Source organism: Schistocerca piceifrons, chromosome X, assembly GCF_021461385.2.
Source record: "Schistocerca piceifrons isolate TAMUIC-IGC-003096 chromosome X, iqSchPice1.1, whole genome shotgun sequence".
NCBI lineage: Eukaryota > Metazoa > Arthropoda > Insecta > Orthoptera > Acrididae > Schistocerca > Schistocerca piceifrons.
The window spans coordinates 928992224-929017438 of NC_060149.1; the positions used below are offsets into that span (position 1 = coordinate 928992224).

Below are 25215 nucleotides of genomic sequence, written 5' to 3' on the forward strand. Positions count from 1 at the left end.
CACCCGACCGCGGCTGTGTTCTTTGATTTGGAGAAGGCTTACGACACCTGTTGGAGGGCGGGCATTCTCCGCACCATGCATACATGGGGCCTTCGCGGTCGCCTCCCTCTTTTTATTCGTTCTTTTTTAATGGATCGACAGTTCAGGGTACGTGTGGGTTCTGTCCTGTCAGACACCTTTCGCCAGGAGAGTGGGGTGCCACAGGGCTCCGTTTTGAGCGTCGCTCTCTTCGCCATCGCGATCAATCCAATAATGGATTGCCTCCCAGCTGATGTATCAGGCTCCCTTTTCGTGGACGATTTTACCATCTATTGCAGCGCGCAGTGTACACGTGTCCTGGAGCGCTGTCTTCAGCGTTCTCTTGACCGTCTTTACTCCTGGAGTGTCGCCAATGGCTTCCGTTTTTCTGCCGAGAAGACGGTCTGTATTAACTTCTGGCGCTACAAAGAGTTTCTCCCACCGTCCTTACGACTCGGTCCCGTTGCTCTCCCAATCGTGGAGACAACAAAATTTTTAGGTCTTACATTTGACAGGAAACTTAGCTGGTCTCCACATGTGTTATATTTGGCTGCCCGTTGTACCCGTTCTTTAAATGTCCTCCGCGTTCTCAGTGGTATGTCGTGGGGAGCGGATCGAACCGTCCTGCTTAGTCTATATCGGTCGATCGTCCGCTCCAAGCTGGATTATGGGAGCTTCGTATACTCCTCTGCACGGCCATCCATCTTACGCCGCCTCAACTCCATACATTGGGGTTTACGTCTTGCGATCGGAGCGTTTTATACTAGTCCCGTAGAGAGTCTTCATGCTGACACTGGCGAATTGCCACTCACCTACCGGCACGATATACTGCTTTGTCGGTATGCGTGTCGGCTACTGTCAATGCCCGACCACCCGTCTTATCGTTCCTTTTTTGACGACTCTCTCGACCGTCAATACGGGTTGTATGTCTCTGCCCTGCTACCGCCTGGAGTTCGCTTTCGTCACCTCCTTCAACACTTTAATTTTTCACTCCCTGCAACTTTTCGAGTGGGCGAGAGCCACACGCCACCTTGGCTCCAGGCTCATGTCCGCGTTCACCTTGACCTCAGCTAGCTCCCAAAAGAGGTTACCCCCAGTTCGGTCTACCACTCCCGTTTTGTTGAACTTCGTTCAAAGTTCATCAATATGACCAATGACGGGGTCGGGTGTTCTTTTATTGTCGGGGCACAAAGTTTCAAATACCGGCTCCATGGCCATTGTTTGGTCTTCACAGCTGAGCTCTTTGCCCTCTACCAGGCTGTTCTTTACATCTGCCGCCACCGACATTCTGCTTATGTTGTCTGCTCCGATTCCCTGAGCACCATCCAGAGCCTCAGTGATCCATATCTGGTTCACCCTTTCGTGCACCGGATCCAACGCTCTCTTCAGCAGCTGGTGGACGACGGTTCTCCGGTTAGCTTTATGTGGGTCCCTGGCCATGTCGGTATCCCTGGGAACGAAGCTGCAGATGCCGCGGCCAAGGCTGCGGTCCTCCAGCCTCGGACAGCTTTTTGTTGTGTCCCTTCATCAGACTGTAGCAGGGTCATTTGTCGGCGCATTTTATCGCTGTGGCATGCTGATTGGGCTGCACTTACAGACAACAAGCTTCGGGCCTTGAAACCTCTTCCCGCGGCTTGGACGTCGTCCTCCCGCCCTTCTCGGCGGGAGGAGGTCGTTTTGGCCAGGTTACGCATTGGACACTGCCGGTTCAGCCATCGCCATCTGCTGATGGCTGCGCCGGCGCAGTTCTGCCCATGTGGGCAATTGCTGACGGTCCGCCACATTTTAATGTCTTGTCTGGATTTTAACACACTGCGTCTAGATCTTAACCTGCCATGTACTTTAGATGCCATTTTAGCGGATGACCCACGAGCAGCTGCTCGTGTTCTTCGTTTTATCAATTTGACAAACCTCTCTAAGGACATTTGATGATGCTGTTTTTTAATCCTATGCCTGTCAGTCTGTCTTATCATGTTTTCCCTTTTAGTTGTTGTTTTAAACTTGTGCCTCGTGGTGCATTCTTAACGTAGTCAGGGCGCTAATGACCATTGAAGTTGTGCGCCCTAAAACCACAAAAAAAAAAAAAAAAAAAGTAGGTGTCATTATTTAATCAAGTAAGTTTTGTATTTACATAATTGTTGACATCCTTTCTGGCATGTCTAGCTATCTCTTCCACAATTTAGGCCCTTAGTGCTCTTGAAGAATGAGGTATGAAGTCAACCATTTCCTTTCTTAGCAACTGTCAGGTGCTGCTCCTGACACCCATTTTTCCCATATTTGATTGCAGTTTTAATTTAGCGATCCTGGCAGATAAATCAGACTACTTAAAAGAAAAAAAAAGGGGGCGGGAGAGGAGGAGGAGGGATATAACTGTATGAAATAACAAGTATATACCTGAACAGAAAGTTGTCAAAGTGTGGGAATGACAGATTAGCTAGATCCAGTTTTTTTTCCCTTTCCTTCTCCTGTAATGTAAAAAGACCTAAGAATATAACTCATTGTTTGTATCAGAAAGGTGGTAAGGGTTGCTGTCAAAGTTAAAGAAACAGTTCCACAATTTACTTCCAGAGTCTTTGTTAAGGCAACTGTCATTATTGTATATGGCTCTGTAAGTAAACACTGGTTATGGAGCTTTAGGTCATAGACTCACTCTGTGTAAACACACTGTGTCAGCACATTTAAAGGAAATATTGAAATTGCCACTGTATGGCACCAGTGCTTGTTTATGTTCCACCATACTTCATTATTACTGTACTCTCGAACACAGAGTAGACAAGACAGCAGCCTTTTTTGAAAATGCAAAGTTTTAAATTCCTAGTTAAAACAGGACTCCTACAAAATTGTCACTGTGCAGCAGTGATGTAGGTGTTTTATCAAAAGTTCTGTAAGTTATTAGCACTTATCACCCCCACTGTGTCACTGCCATGAAAGTGGGGAAAATAGCCTGCATATACTGTAGTGATTAAGTACATGTGTGTTCAAATATGGGTATATATTTATTTGTATATAATATTTTTGTGTTGATGAATCCACAGTTAATGCGACAAATACTCATAATCGTGCAGTGGGAAGCACAGCTGGAGCCCCAGCATCCATCAAAGATTCCCTAAATCAGCAAGTGTTCTTATCCACAACCAGTTGTTTCTGAAGCAGAATCTCAATGTGATTTGAAACAACAAAACTCAAAACACTATAACTCTCAGAATTTCCAGAAAGCCACCATCACAGGAGACTGTGTTAATAGTGAGAGATAAAGTTTAACTTGAAGAAACAGCTGCTGGTCCAATTGCATACCTCCCGTGGCTGTGACATTCCTGGTTTTTGCGGGATAGTTAGTTCCACAAGTTCCTTTCCTACAGTGTTCGCAGGAAACACTTGTGATTGCATTAATCTATTTCATTTCACTTATGGGACTTCCTACTGGAAATAATTCTAAAATGTTTTGATTCATATTGCAGATAGTTGTATACCTCTTCCCATTTGTGTGTATTTTCAGTATATGGAATGGGTTTCTGCTCTATTTAAACGGAGCATGGTCAGCTTGGTTCCAATCCCTATTTGACCACACAGACTTCAGTTTCTTGAAATTATGGACATGATGGTTCCTTTGGAAAGAACACTGGTTTCCTTATCCTGATTGAGCTGCTTGCTGTTGCCAGGATGCAGGAATTGAAGTTTATCATGGAACTAAAATTGTTAAAATGACGCATACTTTTGTTCCAGTACATCCATACCATGAGTAAAAAAAAAAAAGTACAATGCAACATCATTTCTACTAGGAGTTCTCCACAAAGAAATGGGTTAACTAATTCTCTAGGAAATCATCCTACAACATGTAAGTGGATTGGAAGAAGTACTAATCAAATTAAAGTGATAAAACCAATCTTGTTTATTGTGCAAACTTTGATTAAATCACCCACTTAATGTTGGAACTCAACCCTTAAAAGACAGAAGGGGGGGGGGGGGGGGGGGAAAGCAGAGGTGGTATGTTTAACATGTTACTGATATCAGTTTAGAAAGGTGTCCGCTTTAATGATACACCATGGGAAACCACTTGACCAAGTGAGGATTTGAATCATTCCAGCCAAATATGAATGCACTGACCCATTTTGCTTGATTGTAGTAGTATGGAGATGAAAAAAAGGAATGGCATTTGGGTGAGATAGGAAAGGCTTTTCCATGTATGTGTAACATGCATATTAAAACATTTCAGGCAACGGCTGTGGCAGCAAGCAGCAACCATACTACTCATAAGTTGTGTTAAATAATGCCACTATATTGCTATTATTGCACTCATCACAACCAATGTAATTATTGTTAATAATTTGTTGGTCTAAATTTTAGGCTACAGATGATATGAACTGTAGAGCACAGCAGTTAGCAAAAAATGGAAAAATTCCACATGCGCTGTCAGAGTACATCAAGGTCTTGGATTTATTGGCAGAAACTCTTGCACCACCTTTCAAGGATTACTGTATCTGCCAAGAGTCCATCAGATATTGCATTATGCATTTTGGAAACAAGTGTCACTTCTAACTTGCACTTCACTGGGATACTTTGTGACAGTGAACCATCTCATGTACTGTGTTCTTAAAATAAATCATGAATAATCTCATAAGACTGTTGACTTTGTGATTCTGTAGTGCTGTCCTATTATTCAGTTATTACTTCACTTCTGCCATACAGAGCTTTCAGTATGGTAAGTGTGGTTACAGTGCATTATGAAGAACATAATATGAACAGAAAAAAGAAGGCAGTGATTGATGTAATCTATATTGTTCAGAGTTACACTAAATGTTTGACCTCCACTGAGCAGCATGGGAGACAGACAGTCATGGAACCCCTGTAGTTTCACAATGTTTACAGGCATTACAATGACTCAGCAATATTAATTGTTGATACCATTTGAGTGTACTAAAGAAAAATTTCACAATAGGGGATTACCAGGTGAGTGTCGATGTAAAATTTCACAGTTTAAGTGTACAGTCTTGTAATGATTTAGCAGTGTGATATCAAGTCTTACAAAATACTATTTTAATGTTTTGCTCAAGCTATTCTTTCAGAAAATGTTCAGCTGTGCAATCTTGGAATCCAGATTGTCTGTACTGGATACTGTAACTCCATGTATCAAGCTATTTACACCTGCTCTTCTGAGCCAGATGATGGGTATACTACACATTGAGCAACACCGCATGTGATGTATTGCTCAACAAGGCAAAGTGGTGATGCAGCTGTAGCAGGAACCCACTTGGTTGCATGACTAGGTACAGTCCCACTCCAATTAAAGTAATGCAAGTGCAGAAAATGCCTTTGTGGGCAGGTGGGACAGTTTCCGGTTAATGCGGGTAAATTCGTTGAGGAGAAAATGTAGGGGATTTATGGCACCGGTGGTGAAGGCGACAGAAAAATCTTAAAGGTGAGCAAGTAGATGATTTGCAAATTGGAGGAGGACACAAAGCCAATGAGAGTGTACTTCAGAATTCTGTCAGAAAAAAAGTGCTCACAGTAAGGATGCCATTGATGATGTGGGTAATGTATTATCAGGCAGCAATTTCTACACAGTTATGAACAATATAAACAAACGAATTTTCTGAAAACTACACAGCTGGATTTAGTTTTAAGAGCTGCCAAAATGTGTGTGAATGAGGACAGTCACAAAAAAAAAAAAAAAAAAAAAAAAAAAAAAAAAAAAAAAAAAAAAAAAAAAAAATATTTTAGTTTTTACGGAAGACCAAAGGAGACAGTTTAATTACATGAAATGGATTCACACACATTATGCCCTAAATAAATGTTGGCTAAGTAAGTGGGTGAAGAGTATTTTCAAATGAAAATGCCAGTTGGTGTTTAACTGTTGTGCATGCAGGTTGTGACATGGGTGCCATTAAGGATTCACTTCTTAAAAACACTATCATCAGACTATCACTCAGAAATGGACCATGCAGTCTTTTCTTGGAGGAAGATCACATTTTTCTTTCTTTGATGAAACAAGATAAACAAATGCTGAAATTTTTTCTAATTTAACGAAAGTAATTTGTGACAATCATATCAGGCTAATTTGTAACCCATTACACCCCCAGTTTCTTAACTGGCAAATGCTTTTGTCTGCAGTCATTTGCTGGTGATAGAACAATACAAGACGTGGACTTGACTTTTTGAAGCCAACTATAAGGTAGGTGGCAAATGAAAAAGTTAATACAGTGATTAAAGTTATGAGTCAAATGATTAGAAATAAATACAATTAAGAGTTAACATTTCAAGGTACTTTCAGAGACTGAGCCAACACGATCTGGCTTGTCACAAATAAGTCTTTAGCCTCCTACACTACACCACTGCTTGCAACAGCACTACTAATTTTAGTGCTCTAGCACAGTGGTAGTCAACCTGGTCCCTGGGGGATTTCAGCTTTCATGGTGAGTGGTGGGCATTGTAAAAACATTTTCATTAGTTTTTTGTAATATTTTGACAAAATATTTAAGTAATTGTCCGCCACTCATGGTAGCATTCTCCCTTCCTGAGCATGGGGTCCGGCAATTTTCACCTGCCCCAAAATGAGTGGGTATCATCATCCATCCCCATTAAGATCAGAGGAAAGCAATGGCAAAGCACTTCCATTAGGACCTTGCCTAATACGGCAGTGGTCTCTGGTAAGAAGCATAGGACTTCATTTCCATTTTGCATTTAAGTAATTATGATTATATGCTTTAACTTGCTGTAACTCTGCTTTATAAATTTTATAAAGTAAAGTTACTGCCTAAATTATTACTTTGGAATCTATGACTTAGAAAATTTTACTACAAATGGAGATACAAAAGAGGGCAATAGGTAAAAACAGTTGACTACACCTGCTCTAGAGCGTCATGTGAAATTTCTATTACCCATTCAAAATATTTCTAGCCACTGTAAGTGTCCACAATATTTGATTACAATAATGTTCAACCAGTGTCCACTTCACAATTATTGTTAATAATGTGTGATCTATTGAGATTAATAAAGCAGTCTCACATGGACAAGACTACCACCTTCCTGACTCACTAAAATGGCACTGATAGTTTAACTTCACTGAATCTGAACAGCAGATTTACATAATCTGGTTGTGTTAAGACAAGTGACACTCTGAAACTAATAGTTGATCATACTAGCAAAATAGATTCAAGCCTAACATGTAAACACAACAGCAAACATCACATTCAGATTTCAGTCTTCTGGAAATTGTGTTGCTTGTAAATGTGGTGATAGTGCTGCACTTTTATGAATATTGTTGTGTACATGAGTATTACACCCCCCACCCCCGGTTTCTGAGGCATAAACACATTGGTGGTGCCAGTGTGGAGATTACCATTTTGCTGAGTAATGAAAGTGGTGAAACCTCTAAAAGTGTCATCTCTGCCACCTCCCCCATGACATTTGGGTGCAGATCATTTTAAGAGTTTTTATGTAGTAGTCTGATAATTTAGTATCCTCCACAATGAAAGTATTTGCACACTTACCTAGAGAACTACGTACAAGGTAAATTATTGTGTACACAGATTTCACTTTAACACTAATAAAAAAAAATTCCATAATCAGGAACAAGATAATGAAATGCATGTTTAGACAACCATAAAGGGATGAATTTTTGGATCTTTGAAGTTATTAGTAGCAGTGTAAAGAACTGCACAGGAGGTTCACCTATTGTTCTGAGGACACTCAAATGACAGGGACTTGGGTCCAATTTTGAATTGTATGTGATCATGATGTCCATTGATAAGTATCACAGTCACATATTTGCAGCATAACATAATACACATAGATAAAGAAAAATCATTTGTCACAATTCTACCTCATTCATAATTACATATGCTTTCATCTCAATGCCACAAGAGCAATTTGGGGTGGGGGGGGAATCTAATGTTCTCATGATACACGTGCACTTTTACTACTAGAAGAAAAATATTTGGTTACTGGAATTAACGTTTTCTTTAACATTTTTGTGACTAAACAAATTGGTGCCAAAAAGTAACACGAATTATTTAACTACATACACAGTATTCCACATGAGTTACAAAACCCCATCACCTTCAATATAGTGTCCATTGCGCCCAATGGGATTGTTCCAACAGTTTTCAAATTGACAGTTTTTAATTGTCCTCTCTCGTGCTCTAGCAATTTTGTTTCCATCTCTGCTACACTTTCCTTTTTATTCTAACAACCAAAAAGATGTTGGGTGGGGGTGGGGGGGGGTCAAATAGTGTAAGGTCATTGTGAAATTGTGGTTTTGATTTTGGCCAAAAACTTTGACACTGTTAGACTCATTGTGTTGAACAACCACTTCTTTGATTACCACAATCCAGGCTCTTCTTCCATAGTACCTCTTGCTTTTTTTTATAGCATTTGAAATAGTGATGTTGACTGACTGCAGTACCTTTGTGAATAAATTAATGATAAACACCTTCCCTAGAGAGAGAGAGAGAGAGAGAGAGAGGGGGGGGGTATTGTTTTCACTTTTTAGTTTCTGCAGCTGTGGTGGTGAAGCAGTCGTCCAACAGCACACACACACACGAATGTAAGCACTGACACCTTGTTTTCTGCAGATGACAGTTAAGTGATTCACTGTCTGTGGCAAAGACAGACAGCAGGAGAAGTTGTCACTGCTGCCCTTCTGTCTACAGGAAAGAAATTTTACAACCAGATTGGACATCACCTCCATCAATTTCTAGAACAACTTTCTGCTGATTCAAAAATCTGCCATTGTATGGAAGGTTCTAACATCGTGAGTGAGTAGTAGTATCTCCTAATAATCATTAAACTTGTAGAAACAGAACTCATCTCAGTATAGCTAAATGGAGTCAGGACAAGTAACTCCCCACTGGGCCCAATACAAATTTTAAGACCACATCCTGCAACAAAGCACATATTGTCATTCTACTTTTCCATTCAGGAACTGCTGATGTTAAGCTATTCAACTTGATATTTCTCCAAGGCCATAAGCTTAACTCATCAAGAATAATCACATTACAGTTGATTCAAAATGTTGCATCTTTGGTAAACTTAATAACCAAGTTGTTGTTGTGGTGGTGGTGGTGGTGGTGGGGGGGGGGGGGGGGGGGGAATATCTTGAAAACTGCTGTACATTAAGCTCGAATATATTTTACACAGGGATGATAAATACTAGCCACATGTACATTTCAGTTCATGTTTATGCTTATCAGTAACTTGACTACACACCCTCACTGAGCCAACTACAAAACTGTCGTGTATTTTTATAAAAGGATTCAAAAGTCATTCAGAAACAGTTCTTTAAGTTGATTACAGCTTTTGCATCTTCAGTAGTTCACAATGCACAACAGGTCAATCTCATGAAGATAGCATTAACTTCAGTATTCGACAATTATCTCCTCTACCTACTTTGTAGCAACGGTCATTTAAGAAACTGAAATCAGACTTCTTATCCACTGTTCATAATACATAATTAATTAAATGATACTTGATATAATATGTGGCCTCTATGTACTGTTGGGATACTGGATTGTTAATGATTGATCAACGAGATGAAAATATATGGACATAATTTTCTATATGGTTTTGAGATTACAATATTGTGAAATACACATTTAAACTGTAATTAATACTGCATCACAACTTCCCATAACAAGAAAGAACACTTGCTTCATCAAAGTCAGTGATATTACACTTATTTTTTATAAACAGAACCTTATTAGGGGCATGGCTGTTATTCTCATTCCATCATCAGAGGTCTGAATAATTCCAGCAACTTTAGAGCACATAAGTATGCCCATACACTTAATTTCACTTTGCAATCCTGACTAAGAAAGCACTAACAGTCTAGAAGGTAGGTACAAAAACTAGCATAAAAACAGCTACTATAACAATATCTACTAGTTCTAATAATACATACAAGCCTCTACAATATATCAAGTGCAATTTTAATGATACATGAAAACTTTGAAATGCCATTAGTGGTACATACTACAAGTACTCAAGATCATTTAAGACAGAGCATAATTTCCTTGCTGAAGAACTATTTTAGGCACATACCTGCACTGACTGAATGAAATCTTGTATCTGCATATTCAGAGACCTTTTTAAGTTGTCCAATTTATGCTGGAATTTAAAATTTAGAAGAAATTCTGTGGCTAAGTTCTAGTAGTGTTTATGCTAGTCTAGTTTTTTCTCAACTTTAGCATGGAAATACAAATGGTTTTTCTAATGCCTGCAATTTTGGGTGTACAGTATTTCCAATGAAAAAGATTTTCTTAGAAATCAATTTTATTTTATAAACAATGTGCATTCCAAAAGAATTCAATCAGGGATAAAATAAACCATTAAAAATAGCAAAACTTTCGACTGATGCATAAAAGTTATAGTGTAGAAATATTTTACATGTATTATGCAACGAACCTTGCATTTTCTTTTTAAATGCGTGTGTAATGAACACTGTAGAGAGCACTGGCCCTGGCATTATGAAGAAAGGTTTTCCAAAAATCTTGCAAGGTAACCAAATTAAGTACTTATTTTGGAGCTACAGTTTTGTCACATATGGTGCACTGGTGGAAATAAGTGACTGCAGATTTGAAATTTCTAATTTTTTAAAAAAGAAAACCTTATACCAACTGGTGAAAAGCAACACACACACACACACACACACACACACACACACACACACACACACACAGAGTAAATACACACTTTAATAACAGTCCATAATTTTAAATGGAAGTAAAGGAACCTAATTCACACTGTATTGTATTTGTTTCATGGGAGTTCCATGTGATAACATATCATCACTAAGCCTCTCATAATAGGCATAAATCTATGCCTTACATTCTCATGATCATACTCTTGAGTTCATACAAAATGTAATTTTTGGACAATCTGGTTCATCATTCTCTATTTTTGTCATGGCAACTCCACTCTTTCACTTCAAAATCCAGGCAGATTAAACTTGTATGTTGTATTGGTGCTAACCAGGCATCCTTCAGTACTTTAATTGGTATGAGCCATGAACAGTTTATAAAACACTAGGGTCTAGCACAATGAAAGTTTTACTGCAATGTACACAAAAGTGAAACAATCACACTGTGAACACAAATGTATCACCATGCATGTTATTTCAAATAACATGCCATGGTCATTTACTGAAAGACATGCACTCCATGCAAAAAAAAAAAAAAAAAAAAAAAAAAAAAAATGCCACTGTAATTGCTCTGCAGTGAATCATTTTGACATTACAAACTTAAGGATGTTGAAATGCAAACTTGTCATGTTAAAACCTACTTCTTATGACAAATGCATTTTACTACCTGTTTTACACACACAATTTTCCCCCCCCCCCACAACCACCACTAAACAATCAGCTGAATCAACTCCTGTACAAATAAAAACCACAATTCCATTACCTGCTTTATTTTCCTGAAAAAACAAAAATGAATCACTCACTTCAGCTACCAGATTACTAAACTCTTACACAGTTCTTTATTAAAACACTGAAAACAATATTTCAAAATGACATTCCTGTCAAGTATGAAAAATACTTCGTGAAATTGGTGCTGAAATGTGATGCCTAAAGGTTAAAAGAAATAATCACATTGATTCCGAATTTGTTCAAATCATAACACTTAAATGTATTACAACAACCAGTTTACATGTCAGAAACATTTCTTCTATCAGTGGCTAAACAATGATCTTCCATTACAAAAGTAACAGTAGTACAATCTTCAATGTGACAGTACAAAAATGGGTAGAAATGAATATTACAATATGAAAACATGTAGCACATTCAGTACACCACACACTTCAAAAGGGGACTTTTCAAAAATGGAGTTAAAATTAAAATTTTAACATGTCAATTGATGCTGTCATGTATTTACACACCTTCCTGTAAAGTCACATTTTCACCACTTCTTTTTATGTTCATCCATTGAAACACCACCTGGCCCCAACGAAACTATCATCAGCAGTCCACCAATAACAGACAAGGTCTGGAACAAAAAGAACAATTTTGAGATACATTTTCTCAACATAGAAAAATGTAAAAATGACTAAATATCACCACACCGTTACATCCAAAATGTTTTAACATTTTAGAGAAAACAATTTTGAAATTTCTAATATGTAATATATTCTGTTCCTATTCTGGTTTCTGCATCTTACAGCAGATGACATCTAGTGGGCAAACAATCTTTGACCAGACTTGCAAACTTCTTAACTCTGAAGTAACTGTTTCACTTACAGTTACAATTCTACACCAACTGAAGCCCTTCTATGCCCACTTAGATGTCTATCGTCTACTTATATGTTTCATTAGAGCATCCTCTCCTGTAATTCCACCTACAAAATGAGCTTAAACACACAAAGCCCCTATTTCCCTAAAGCATAGCATGTTATTTTTCCAGTCAAAAGTATCCATTATGAATCCAAATTACTCTACAGAACCTCCAGACCTTGTCTCAAATTCTGTAACCCCCTTCATTCATCTGTCAACCCACACTGAATTACACCTCACACCAACTGAACCTGTAATAAAATCCTAAACCAGTTAGAACTTTGGTCACTAAAAATGGTATGTTTTGGACTCAATGTCCACATAATTACAAATACCTCTAAATAACACAATATTTAGTTCTCTTACCTGAAAGAAGTCATATTTCAGGAAATCCCTCAATGGCTTGTGTGTAGGAATGTTCCACCAAGCATTGTGGTAGAAATTTAAACCAAAAAGGAGAATTACAAGACTAAGTGCACTCAATTTAGTTTTGTAGCCGAGTGTTACCAGCACTATCAAAATTGTTCCAAGGAGATCTTGAATAATCTGAAATGATACACAAAACATAAAATCACTGAGTACTGGAACTATCACTTATTTCATGCATGCCACATACTGTATTTCAGTGAGTGAGCTCTATATTGACAATATAATATGGTGCTCAATCTAAAGGTTGCTTCAAACATCTATGTGCCTTACTAAGCATGGTGCTATTGCTGGAGGTACACAACTTTCTTCCTGTAGCTGTTTAGATGGGAACCTACAGTTTAATGTGGACTATCTACCACAGAAAATGTAGGATTTTTTCACATTAAACAATCATTGCCAGAGTTGAATGAAGTAACAGAAAAAGATCCAAGGACTTGACCCCAGTATTTGTAGTCTATGCTGTTAATGTTTATCTCTTAAGGTGCCTCCACACTGTTCTCCAGTTTTTGTTTTGGCTATCTCTTACTTTTTTAGCTTCTATGTCATTTGAAACGATATGTATTGAATCATCACTTCCCTCTTTCACATTTTTATCAAATTTGGGATACATTAAAAATGTAAATTAATTCTGCTGTTTATCTTCTTTCCATACAGCATTTTAACTGATCAAAATCTGTGTGCTTCAAGGGAGGAAGCCAAAAATATATACAGAGAACTTAGTACCATTTCCTCAGCTGCAGGTGATCTTCTGCTACTGATCAACTATTACTTCCTTCAAACAACCTCAATTACTTGAAACTTCTAGTCTGTCATTCACTGTTTTTCTCAGAGGCAAACAAATGGTAGCAACTCAGTCCCAACTGACTATCTTCCATTATGACCACTATTATTAGTTATTCTACTGTGAAACATTAATTGCAGATATCTTCATCTTCTAAATTGCAGTGTGTGTGTGTGTGTGTGTGTGTGTGTGTGTGTGTGTGTGTGTGTGTGTAAATACTAGTTCACGGAATAATTTATCTTTTATTTCCTTACTTATGTTTTTTCATCCAAGGATCATCTAACAATACAAGAATTTAGTTTCAAAAAGTTTTTGGTTACTTATACTGTCATCTTTTACTTTACACATTTTTGGGCTACTTAGCATATCAAACTTCTCTTTTGCATTTAATGACATTTTACTTTATTTACAGGGGCAAATTGATATAATGAAACTTTAACGACAGAAAAACTTCTCACAACTGAGGTAAACACTACTTTGACATTGATCTTCAATCACACACACTACAGCATAGTTCCAAGGAAAATTACTTTCAGACTGATTGACCTTAAGAGGGACAGGTCAGATGTTGGGCTAATGGGGAGAAGGGGAGACAAAAATGATAGATGTCATCAGACAGAGAGAAGGATTTCTCTTTTCCTCCTATTTTTAACTGCATTACTCTTTCCATTCAACCTCTGACTTCATGCCCTGACACCTTTTCCTTCATTTTTTCCCTGCAGCCTTTTAATCTAAACCCCTTTCCAACCTCCCTCAGACATTCCCTCTTTCTTCTGGAAGGAGGAGGTCAAATTCCAAAAGCTGAACATATTTTTTCCATTTCAGGTGTTGCACCTTGGGAAGATAAGTACTGGCTAGCCTTCCTTTAACAATTTTCTGAACTGACTGTCCCACTTGTTTTTGACTGTTCTGCTTGTAGCAACTCCTTAATTTTCGAGAAACAAGAAAAACAAACACACACACAATCTGCTACTTCTATTCCTGTGTGCATTTGTAATAAATAATTATTACATACCTGCATAACAGATGGTTCAAACCGAAGGAGCGTGACATACATGAAAGCAAGTAAAACCCTTCCAGTAAGTTGTAAAATATTTTTTGGTTTATTGTCACCTGGAATTAAGACCAATATTGTTAAATTATATACACCAAATGGCAGTCAATGTAGTTATAACATCAAAAACTCTAAGCATAAACAAATAACAAGGTCTGTGTGGACAGAGTGCTACCAGCATTCCCACTATGATAGCAAGTATCTGAGTCAAATCTACAGACAGTGAAATTTTGCTAACTGCATCCACCAGTTTGGTGCACCTGTGCTCTGACAGTACAAGTCTTTGTCTACCATCAATTATTTTCATGTGCTAAGACCTTTTACATAGATTTGAAGCTTTGCTGTGAATAAACAGCCAAAATTATCTGAATATCAATTACCTTTTTATATTCCCACACGGCCAGTGGAACATAAATTTCTGTTGCCCATGTTTAATAAATCACAGTTGCTAAATACCGACATTAATTCTTTAAGGAAGACTGGAAAGACTGGTAGCAATTTACCTCAGGGAAGATGTTTGGATTCTGGGGAAATGTAGTAACACACGAGGCAATACAGACCGTGCAACTTATCTTAGGAGATAAGTAAAGGAAAGACAAACCCACGTTTACAGCATTTTTTTTTAATACTAGATTCTAGCAGTCTTAGAGAAAGCCTTCGAAAACATTGGCTGGCATACTGTAATTTAAATTCTGAAGGTAGTAGGGCTAAAATACAGGGAGCAAAAGGCCATTTACAGCTCATACAGAAACCGGACACAATTATAAAAGTCGACAGGCATGAAAGGGAAGCGACGCTCGAGGAGGAAGTGTGACGGGGTCATAGCCTGTCCCTGACATTATTCGATCGGTACACTGAGCGAGCAATAAAGGAAATCGAAGAAAAATTTGGAGTAGGGATAAAACTGAGGAGAAGAAATAAAAACCGAGGTCTGTCAATTATATTTTAATTCTGTTTGAGACAGCATATAAGATGAACATCGACAGAAGCACAACAAGAATAATTGACTATATTCAAACTAAACCAGGCGATGGTGAGGGAATTAGATTAGGAAACGAGGCTCTACAAGTAGTAGATGAGTTTTGTTATTTGAGCAGCTGAACAAGTGATGTCTGGATATAAAGAGTAAGAAAAGCATTTCTGAAGAAGAGTATAGATTTAAGTGTCAGGAAGTCCTTCCTCAAAGTATTTGTATGGAGTGTACAAGCTTTTGAAATTTGGTGCTACAGAAGATTGCTGAACATAGATAGGTAGATCACGTAAATACTGAGGCAGCACTGAATGGAACTGGTGAGACAAGAAATTTGAGCACAACTTTAGCAAAAGATGGGATCTGTTGAAAGGACATTTTGTGACACCAAGGGAAGTGTGGAGGGTAAAAATTGTAGAGGAAGAACGAGAGACGAATATAGTAAGATAGTTCAAAAGGATGTATGTTGCAGTAATCATTCAGAGATTAAGAGCTGTGCACAGGCTAGAGTAGCACAGTGAGTTGCATCGAACGTCTTCGGACTGAAGACAACACTACAGACATCATGCTCAATATATTGTCACGAGAAAACTTTACTCAGTTTTTGCGCTGTTCTGCAGATTTAACTCATTTACATTAAATAAAGTACGAATATTTAGACTGATTGTTACCATATTTTAACACAACATAAGCCTACATATTTACTCTTGACACCTTCTCCAATCTGTAAAATTTTGTCACGACTATGAGAATGGATTTAATGAAAACAGTTGTATAAAATTCACCCTGATACTGAACCGTGTCTATGTACTCTATCACTTAATGGCAATGAGCACTGTATTTAAAAAGACTTTATAAAATAATATTTAAGAGAAACATGACACAAATCAACTTTATACTGAACATATTTTTCATCTACATCTATAGTTCCAAACCACTGTGTAGTAAGTGACATAGGGTACATACCACTGTACTAGTCATTAGGGTTTCTTCCCATTCCATTTATGTATGGAGCAAGAGAAGAATGATTGTTTAAATGCCTCTTTGTGCTGTAATTAATCTAATCTCCCCCCCCCCCCCAAACAACACACACACACACACACACACACACACACACACACACACACACGTGTGCAATATTCCAGAATATGTTGCACAGTAATCTACCTATTAACTGAAGTCTACCATCTGCTTTATCTATGACTGAGCCTATGGGATCATTTGTGATACATCAACAGAAGCCAGGCCCTCACAGAAATTCCACAGGTGGACTAGCCTTAACAATGCAAACCTTTTTTTTTTTGCACATTTCTGACACTATACAAAAGTAATGCCTCAGTAATGAAATCAATAAGAGCAAGCAAACGAGTTTAAAGGAAAAATAAGAAGATTATATTAGATTAGATTTACTTTCATTCCAATTGATCCGTAGTGAGGAGGTCCTCCAGGATGTAGAACATGTCAGAAAAACAACAATACATGACAAATATTTAAAACTCAAACAAATAAGCTAATGTACCATTCCACAGGTCCCAAGTGGAATGATCGTCATTTTCAATGAACACTATATGAAAGAATCATTTTGCAAATACTAATGCACTGAATTTAAAATCAAAAAAGTTTTTTATTTATTTATAAGGTAATAAATGTGTAATACAATATATACACAAATCAAACGGTTCTACTGAGAAATTCATCAATGGAGTAGAAGGAGTTGGCCACCAATAAATCCTTTAAGCTTCTCTTAAACTGAATTTCATTGCTTGTTAAGCTTTTTATGGCCGCTGGCAAGTTATTGAAAATGTGTGTTCCTGAATAATGCACAACTTTTTGTACAAGACTAAGTGACTTTAAATCCTTGTGAAGATTATTCTTATTTCTAGTATTGATTCCATGAATTGAGTTGTTGGTTTGAAAAAGTGATCTATTTTTAATGACAAATTTCATTAAAGAATAAATATATTGGGAAGCAGTAGTTGTATCCCTAGTTCCCTAAACAGGCTTCTGCAGGATGTTCTCGAGTTCACACCACATATAACTCTTACTGCACGTTTTTGTGCCTGGAAAACTTTAGCTTGGCTTGATGAATTACCCCAAAAAAATAATCCCATATGACATTATGGAATGAAAGCAAGCATAGTATGCCAGCTTTTTCATTTTTATATCCCCTATGTCTGACAATTCGCATTGCAAATAGAGATTTGTTAAGACGCTTCAGCAGTTCTGTGATGTGCTTCTCCCAGTTGAATTTATTATCAAGCTGAAATCCCAAGAATTTAACACTGTCCACTTCTTCTATCTGCTTATCTTTTTTTTTGTCATCAGTCTACTGACTGGTTTGATGCAGCCCGCCACGAATTCCTTTCCTGTGCTAACCTCTTCATCTCAGAGTAGCACTTGCAACCTACGTCCTCAATTATTTGCTTGACGTATTCCAATCTTTGTCTTCCTCTACAGTTTTTGCCCTCTACAGCTCCCTCTAGTACCATGGAAGTCATTCCCTCATGTCTTAGCAGATGTCCTATCATCCTGTCCCTTCTCCTTATCAGTGTTTTCCACATATTCCTTTCCTATCCAATTCTGTGTAGAACCTCCTCATTCCTTACCTTATCAGTCCAACTAATTTTCAACATTCGTCTATAGCACCACATCTCAAATGCTTCGATTCTCTTCTGTTCCGGTTTTCCCACAGTCCATGTTTCACTACCATACAATGCTGTACTCCAATGTACATCCTCAGAAATTTCTTCCTCAAATTAAGGCCAGTATTTGATATTAGTAGACTTCTCTTGGCCAGAAATGCCTTTTTTGCCATAGCAAGTCTGCTTTAGATGTCCTCCTTGCACCGTCCATCATTGGTTATTTTACTGCCTAGGTAGCAGAATTCCTTAACTTCATTGACTTCGTGACCATCAATCCTGATGTTAAGTTTCTCGCTGTTCTCATTTCTACTACTTCTCATTACCTTCGTCTTTCTCAGATTTATCATATGTTAGGCATATACTCGTGGGACACCCCTTACAAGTTCTGAACTGCATGTAGTGTGTTTTTTCAAAGTTTAGTGACAAGGAATTGGCTAGGAACCAGTGATTAATGTCCACAAATATTTTATTAGCTGATCTTTCTAAGACTACACTTGATTTGCTATTTATTGCAATGTTTGTATCATCGGCAAACAAAACGAACTTGGTATCTGGTAATGTTACTGATGAAAGGTCATTGATATACACAGGGAAAGTAAGGGCCCTAAAATGGAACCTTGTGGGATCCACATGTAATTAGTTCCCAGTTGGATGATGCCTAATAGATTGATACATGTATCTTTCCTAATAACACCCTTTGTTTCATGCCAGAGAGATAAGATTTGAACCATTTTGCAGCATTTCCTGTTACACTATAATATTATAATTTACTTAAAAGGATATTGTGATTTACACAGTCAAATGGCTTTGACAGATCACAAAATATACCAATTGCCTGCAATTTTTTATCTAATGAATTAAGCACATTTTCACTGTAAGTGCAGATAGCCTTCTCAATATTAGAACCCTTTAGAAATCCGAACTGTGACTTTGACAGTATGTTATTTGAGATATGATGATTATAAAGCCAATTGTACATTACGTTTTCTAAAATTTTTGAGAATGCAGGCAAAAGTGAAATTGGACGGAAATTTGGTGCTATTTCTTTATCTCCCTTCTTAAACAGTGGCTTAACTTCAGCATATTTTAACCATTCAGGAAGTATTCCACTGATAAACGACTGGTTACACAGATAACTTAATGTGTTACTCAACTCAGAATCACATTCTTTAATTAGCTTTGTTGATATTTCATCATACTAGACATTTTTGTTTTCAAAATTTTATGATGGACATTATTTCTGCTGGGGTAGTGTGGGTCAAATTCATATTATGGAAGTTACTTGAAATGTCTGGTCTGAGGTATTCCATAGCAGCATCTACAGAACCTGACAACTCCATCCTTTCAGTAACAGTTATGAAATGTTTGTTAAAAGTTCTGCAAGTAGATTTTTGTTGAATCTGTAACTTGCACTGTGAAAGTATTTTTCAGAAAGTTTGTTAAGTCTCCAGCTACCCTTACAACCAATAAGTGGTACTGCTTCGTACAGTCATGTACATTCATTCCAAGTAATCCAAGAGAACAGAACTGTTGTAAAATTTATGTCAACCATCTTTGGACCATACAATAATCAGTGACTTTAATATCTGCATGAACCCACTGATATCTTCATCCATAACATTACTACTGCTGATACCCATAAACCTACTGACTCTTTCTCCAGGTATTATATTTTAAATAAATAGGTTCACAAACAGTATTAATTCTGAATGACACACAAGAAGTTCTGGGCTCAAGTGAGAAATTTACCCCCCCCCCCCCCCCCCAGTAGACAAACACAATAGGGGATTTTTGTATCAAGATTAGATAATATAATAAGAATCTCAGTAGGCATGAACAACCCACAAATAAACACTTTCAGGTACTTCTCTTGTAACTTACCAAGTGTTGGAACACCAGCAAATAAAGTTTTTGCTTCATTTCTGCTTTCAGCCAGAAGTAATGCAAGTGCACCAATCAATGCCAAATTGCGCAAAAGAAAATGCATGTCCCACAAGATGTTGTATGCAAAAGTCTGTCAAGAAAAACAGTTTAATTACAAATAGTATAGCAGCACCAGTTCAATGTATTTTACCTCTTACAAGGGAACCTCCCCATGCACCCCCCTCAGATTTAGTTATAAGTTGGCACAGTGGATAGGCCTTGAAAAACTGAACATAGATCAATCGAGAAAACAGGAAGTAGTTGTGTGGAACTAAAAAAAAAAAAAACAACATACAAACTGAGTAGTCCATGCACAAGATAGGCAACAGAGGACAGTGAGAGCTCAGCAGTGCCATGGTCCAGTGGTTAGCGTGAGCAGCTGAGGAAGGAGAGGTCCTTGGTTCAAGTCTTCCCTCGAGTGAAAAATTTAATTTTCTATTTTCAGACAATTATTATCTGTCTGTCCGTCCGGCCTATGCGAGGTAACTGCACCGTAGTATGGGGGCGCTACACCTAAACAAACATAGAAACACTTTTTTGGGAGTGGTTATCACATCCACAAGAAAACCTAAATCGGGCAAGGTAGAAGAATCTGACCCATTCGCCATGTGTACAAGTTAGGTGGGTCGACCACATATTCCTGTCATGTTACGCACATGCAGTCACCAGTGTCGTATAGAATATATCAGACGTGTTTTCCTGTGTTGGAATCGGTTGACCTATGACATTGCGATCAAATGTTTTCGGTTCCCGTTGGAGAGGCACGTCCTTTCGTCTACTAATTGCACGGTTTTGTGGTGTGGTCGCAAAACACAGACACTAAAGTTATTACAGTAAACAGAGATGTCAATGAACGAACGGACAGATCATAACTTTGCGAAAATAAAGAAAGTAAACTTTTCACTCAAGGGAAGACTTGAACCAAGGACCTCTCATTCCACAGCTGCTCATGCTAACCACGGGACCACGGCGCTCCTGAGCTCACACTATCCTTGATGTTGCCTATCTTGCACATGGACTACTCAGTTTGTATATTTTGCTTATTTTTTTCATAGTTCAACAACTTCTTCCTGTTTTCTCGATTGATCTGTGTTCAGTTTTTCAAGGCCTATCCACTGTGCCAACTTATAACTAAATCTGAGGGGGATGCAATGAGGAGGTTCCCTTCTTAGTGTTAAGTAAATCAACCCTTCACTATAAACTACCTTATCATAAAATTACAGTTTTAGATCAGTTTTCCTCATCTTTACCTATAATTAGTTTTTGAAACACTTCGGTACTAATGAATGTCATGGCTTAAAATTAAAAGTTTTATTCAGCAGTCTACAGTCATATGCAAGCTTAGTGGCACAGTAAATTATTAACTGTACACCATGCAAGCAAGAAACATTGCAAGCTCAAGAGCTTTACAGCAAAGAATTCATATTACACAGGAGAGAACAGATTATTTTTGAGTGAACACAGTCTGCAGATTATGCTATACTTCCATATACATTCTATCAATATAATGCCAACATTTTAGAAAACCTGTTTTACAGCTTGCACAATTTACTTGTGCAACTGCTACCAATGACACAGCAGCGACTATGAACCAATTCTTTTTTAAATATGTAACAGAGAGAAAAACACTACTCACATCTTGCTAAATGATCACAAATGCAAAGATACATCATACTGTAGAATTTAAAACTGATTTGTTTGCAGTATTTCACCACAGTTACTGAAACTAAGATTATACCAATACCATTTCCATAGCACTTAAGCCTTTTCATAGTAAATGGTGTGATCAAAAATTATCCAAACTGGATTCATTACAAGATAGGTTCACTTACAGAACAACTATTCTTCCATTCATGCAGTTCATAAATATTTTCAACAGCAGTATTTTGATTGAATACACACACTTCTTCAAAAACAATCAGGCAATTTTCATAGAACCTTTTACTGTTCATTCTAGAAATGAACCCCAAGCTCCAGCTAAGTCATATTATATGCTCCCTTACAGGAGTGCTAACCCCAGCAAGGTATGCAGAAAGGCTTCTGAAGAGCCTGAAAGTAGAGGAGAAATATTACAAAATAAAAATTGTAGAGGCAGGTTGCAAATTGTGCCAGGATTTTTCAGCTGTCAAGAGCACTGCCCATAAAAGCATGGTTCCGGATTTAGCACAATTTCTCTAGAAGTTACACAACTTTTTCCCTTTTTATTTTAGTTTTAGTATCTTAAATTCTCCCCATCTTCGTATCTGTTTTGAGAAAAAACTTACACCAGAAAATAAGAGCTCAGGAAAGTAGTGATCCAAGACTTACAGAACACCGTAAGTGTGCAAAGCATACTGGCTAACAAAACTACCACCTGCTACACCCCTGTAATCGCAGTTATTGGAGAAGATATGCCATCCTTCATGATTCTGTGCTACACAATCGTAACCCTTGATGACACTCTAAAGACCATACTCACATTACACCTTTGGTCAACTGAAAGGTCAAGGTCAGCATCCTTAGAAGATCAAAGCGCGCGCGCACACACACACACACACACACACACACACAAAGAGAAAGAGGGAGAGAGATGCATTTTTTGTCTTTGATCTTCACAAAATAAGCTGCAAAAGCAGCAGTATTGCCACATGACTGACATGTTCACGCATGTAACAATATAGTACTACTGTAAACAAACCAGACGAATAGGGCAAATTAAACTCACAGAACACTGCTAGTAGATTAACAAGGTGAACCTGTGCCTAGCCTGCTTCAGGCTGTCTTGCTTGGCTCCGGCCTTGTACCACCAATCCAGATATTTTTTGATCACACCTCAAATTCCATTGCCATATCCATCCACAGGAGTTTCAAACTACCTAATACAAAAGTACAACAAATTAGTATCTGAGCTACAGGTAAAAGAAGTCTAATTTTATTTTCCAGAGGTCAAACTAAAACTGAACTATAACCAAAAGTGAACACAGCCACCAAAAGTTTTTGCCTGCATTGTTAAATAGCTTCTACCATTATATTACAATTTTTCTGTTCCTTAAAACCATTTGTTCATGCAACTGAAAACATTTTACTGAACTAATACACAATAATACATCCTCCACCGGCAACCAACTGTCTATTGCAGAACTTCTGACATTTTTATGGTTGAAGGACAAAAACATGGATATGTTAATATACAAGGAAGTTTTTGTAAACTACAGTCAGAATTTAAACAACAAAAGCAATTAACATTGCTACGAGAAAAATGATTTACATTTGCATTATCCAATACTTCAGAGCAATGAAACAATATAAAATCAACTTGAGATAAGGTAGATGTAATTAATGACAAACACATATTTACAATTTATGCTTTACATACTGCACAATTTTTTCTATTACTTATTTAGTATAGAACTGAGAAAATGTGTCTTTGCCTGTATTTCGCTGATGTGTTATTTGCAGGCAAACAGAAAAGGGTCTCTTACTATGATCAGCTGAACCATATTTTTTTTTTTCAGCATGACATCTAGGTGCAAACAAATGCAACAGCCCATTCATTCTCTACTTCAGTGATAACTGGGCGCACACAGCCTAAATGTTCAGGAATTATAAAGTCGAGCAAGTTTCAGTAATGTTCCAAAACATACACCAGTTCATTATGGTTGCAACAGCTGTCCATTTTATTTTTCATACTGTTGCATTGTGAGACGAGACGTAGGCTACGTGGTGGTTTTAATTATTACATTTACTTTGAATGGCAAACGCGAAGGACACTTTAGATACATAGGAAACGTCTAATTTAAGAAACATTTAAATTTTCAACGATTCTGAAGTAACATCTAAAGCTAAATGTCAAACACAGTAAGTCTCAGTATGTCACGCGAGAATTAGGACCATTCTTCTAAAACTTCCACTAATCTTCGAGCTGTAATTCATTGTTACCCAAAGTTTAATGTAAGAAGTAAATGTAAAATGCTTCCGCAGAAGACAAACCTCACCTGTAAAACGACAATAAACAGCAGTATGGAACAAGCTACCGGTACGCGTTGTCTGCTTAAGACCATTATGCATCCCCCCAACTGTCCAATCAAGTTTACCAGCACAAACATTGCTGCTAAAAATCTTCCACAACCCCACGACATGTCCATGTACTCTTGCTGTTCTGACCACTGCACGTACATTCGAATCCCATCTTCCAGGAACGTTGAAATAAGACATAATCTTGCAGTTGTTGGCAAAACATGTTTCAATAGCCTTAAAGTCTGCAAGAAAAAATTTGAGACATTAAAAACAAGAATTGTTATATTATGTGGAACACCTGACGTGTCACAATCTTAAGCGACAAGTGATAACTTCACAGGAGTCAATATTTAAACCATTTTAAAACCAAGTTTACAGTTACAAAACAATACGCATGATTTTCTGGGAGACCTGATCAGCAATATCTTCTAGCTTTTCTATCCACACACTTCCCATTGCCATAGTAACTCAGTTAACCCTACAACTACCACAACTCCTACAAGTGATGTGGAACATAACAATCCAAACACTTCCGGCAGAAACCACACAACACAGCGATATACGCTAGCCAGAGGCTCTAGCATGGAAGTAACAATAATTTTTCAAACTTCTACTGTTTGGTTTCATTAATTTTGTATTGTTTGCTTTTACTTTAATTCTTAGCTTCCGCTCTCTATCACGACAGAAATCGTTTATTTCCTGTAATTAAAAAAGGAATACATTTTCAAAGCAACTGCTCCGGGCATTATCTCGTGAATGTGACAGCAATTTCTGTGAGGGGCACGATAATAATATTTCCATCGTGTACCAAGTAGACCCCGCAGCTCTGATGCTAATTTGATGATAGATTCTTCATTTAACAGAACAGACTGCTGCAAATTATGTATCAAAATGATTTACACGGCTATAAAAATATTCGACCACCCAGCTGGAGCTCTTTCCTCAAATGTATCCAGATAGGCTGGACTAAAGTAGAGGGGGTGAAATACGTTTTACCCCTTCTTCCAAAAACATTTGCCTATACAATTCGACCAATAAAGAAAGTGCGTTCCCTTTATATTACCGGTCGGATTTTATACTTCGTCAAAGGGAATGTGAAATATCGTCAACAGATAGAATGTTCCTTTGAAAGACCACACC

At 37.7% G+C, this 25215-nt stretch overlaps 2 protein-coding genes across 4 annotated transcripts in view; one reads left to right on the plus strand and one right to left on the minus strand.

Annotated features, from left to right (window-relative positions):
• The window catches only part of LOC124721249 (SET and MYND domain-containing protein 4-like), a 139468-nt gene extending 134832 nt beyond the window's left edge, over positions 1-4636 (plus strand). For 2 of the 3 annotated variants that reach the window (XM_047246113.1, XM_047246112.1), the window contains exon 9: positions 4363-4636. In XM_047246113.1, the coding sequence (XP_047102069.1) occupies positions 4363-4554 (192 nt within the window). In that variant the 3' untranslated portion in view covers positions 4555-4636. The remainder of the gene's footprint in view (positions 1-4362) is intronic. The other variant, XM_047246114.1, reaches the window with a different exon arrangement.
• Positions 4637-11603: 6967 nt separating this feature from the next.
• LOC124723084 (surfeit locus protein 4 homolog) lies at positions 11604-24642 on the minus strand. Its single transcript, XM_047248260.1, has 6 exons — positions 24487-24642; positions 24054-24317; positions 20038-20170; positions 14506-14603; positions 12647-12826; positions 11604-11996 (listed from the first exon to the last, which is right to left on the minus strand). The coding sequence occupies exons 1-6, from the start codon at positions 24535-24537 to the stop codon at positions 11910-11912; spliced, it is 813 nt and encodes a 270-aa protein (XP_047104216.1). The 5' UTR covers positions 24538-24642; the 3' UTR covers positions 11604-11909.
• Between the last annotated feature and the right edge of the window lie 573 nt (positions 24643-25215).

Coding starts and splice junctions, on each gene's coding strand:
- LOC124723084 (XM_047248260.1), bottom strand. CDS start 24,537: ATGGCAATGGGAAGTGTGTGGATAGAAAAGCTAGAAGATATTGCTGAT. Junction 24,318..24,486: donor TAGAAGATATTGCTGATCAG/GTCTCCCAGAAA, acceptor TTTTTCTTGCAG/ACTTTAAGGCTATTGAAACA. Junction 20,171..24,053: donor TGTTTATTGTCGTTTTACAG/GTGAGGTTTGTC, acceptor TTTTCTTGACAG/ACTTTTGCATACAACATCTT.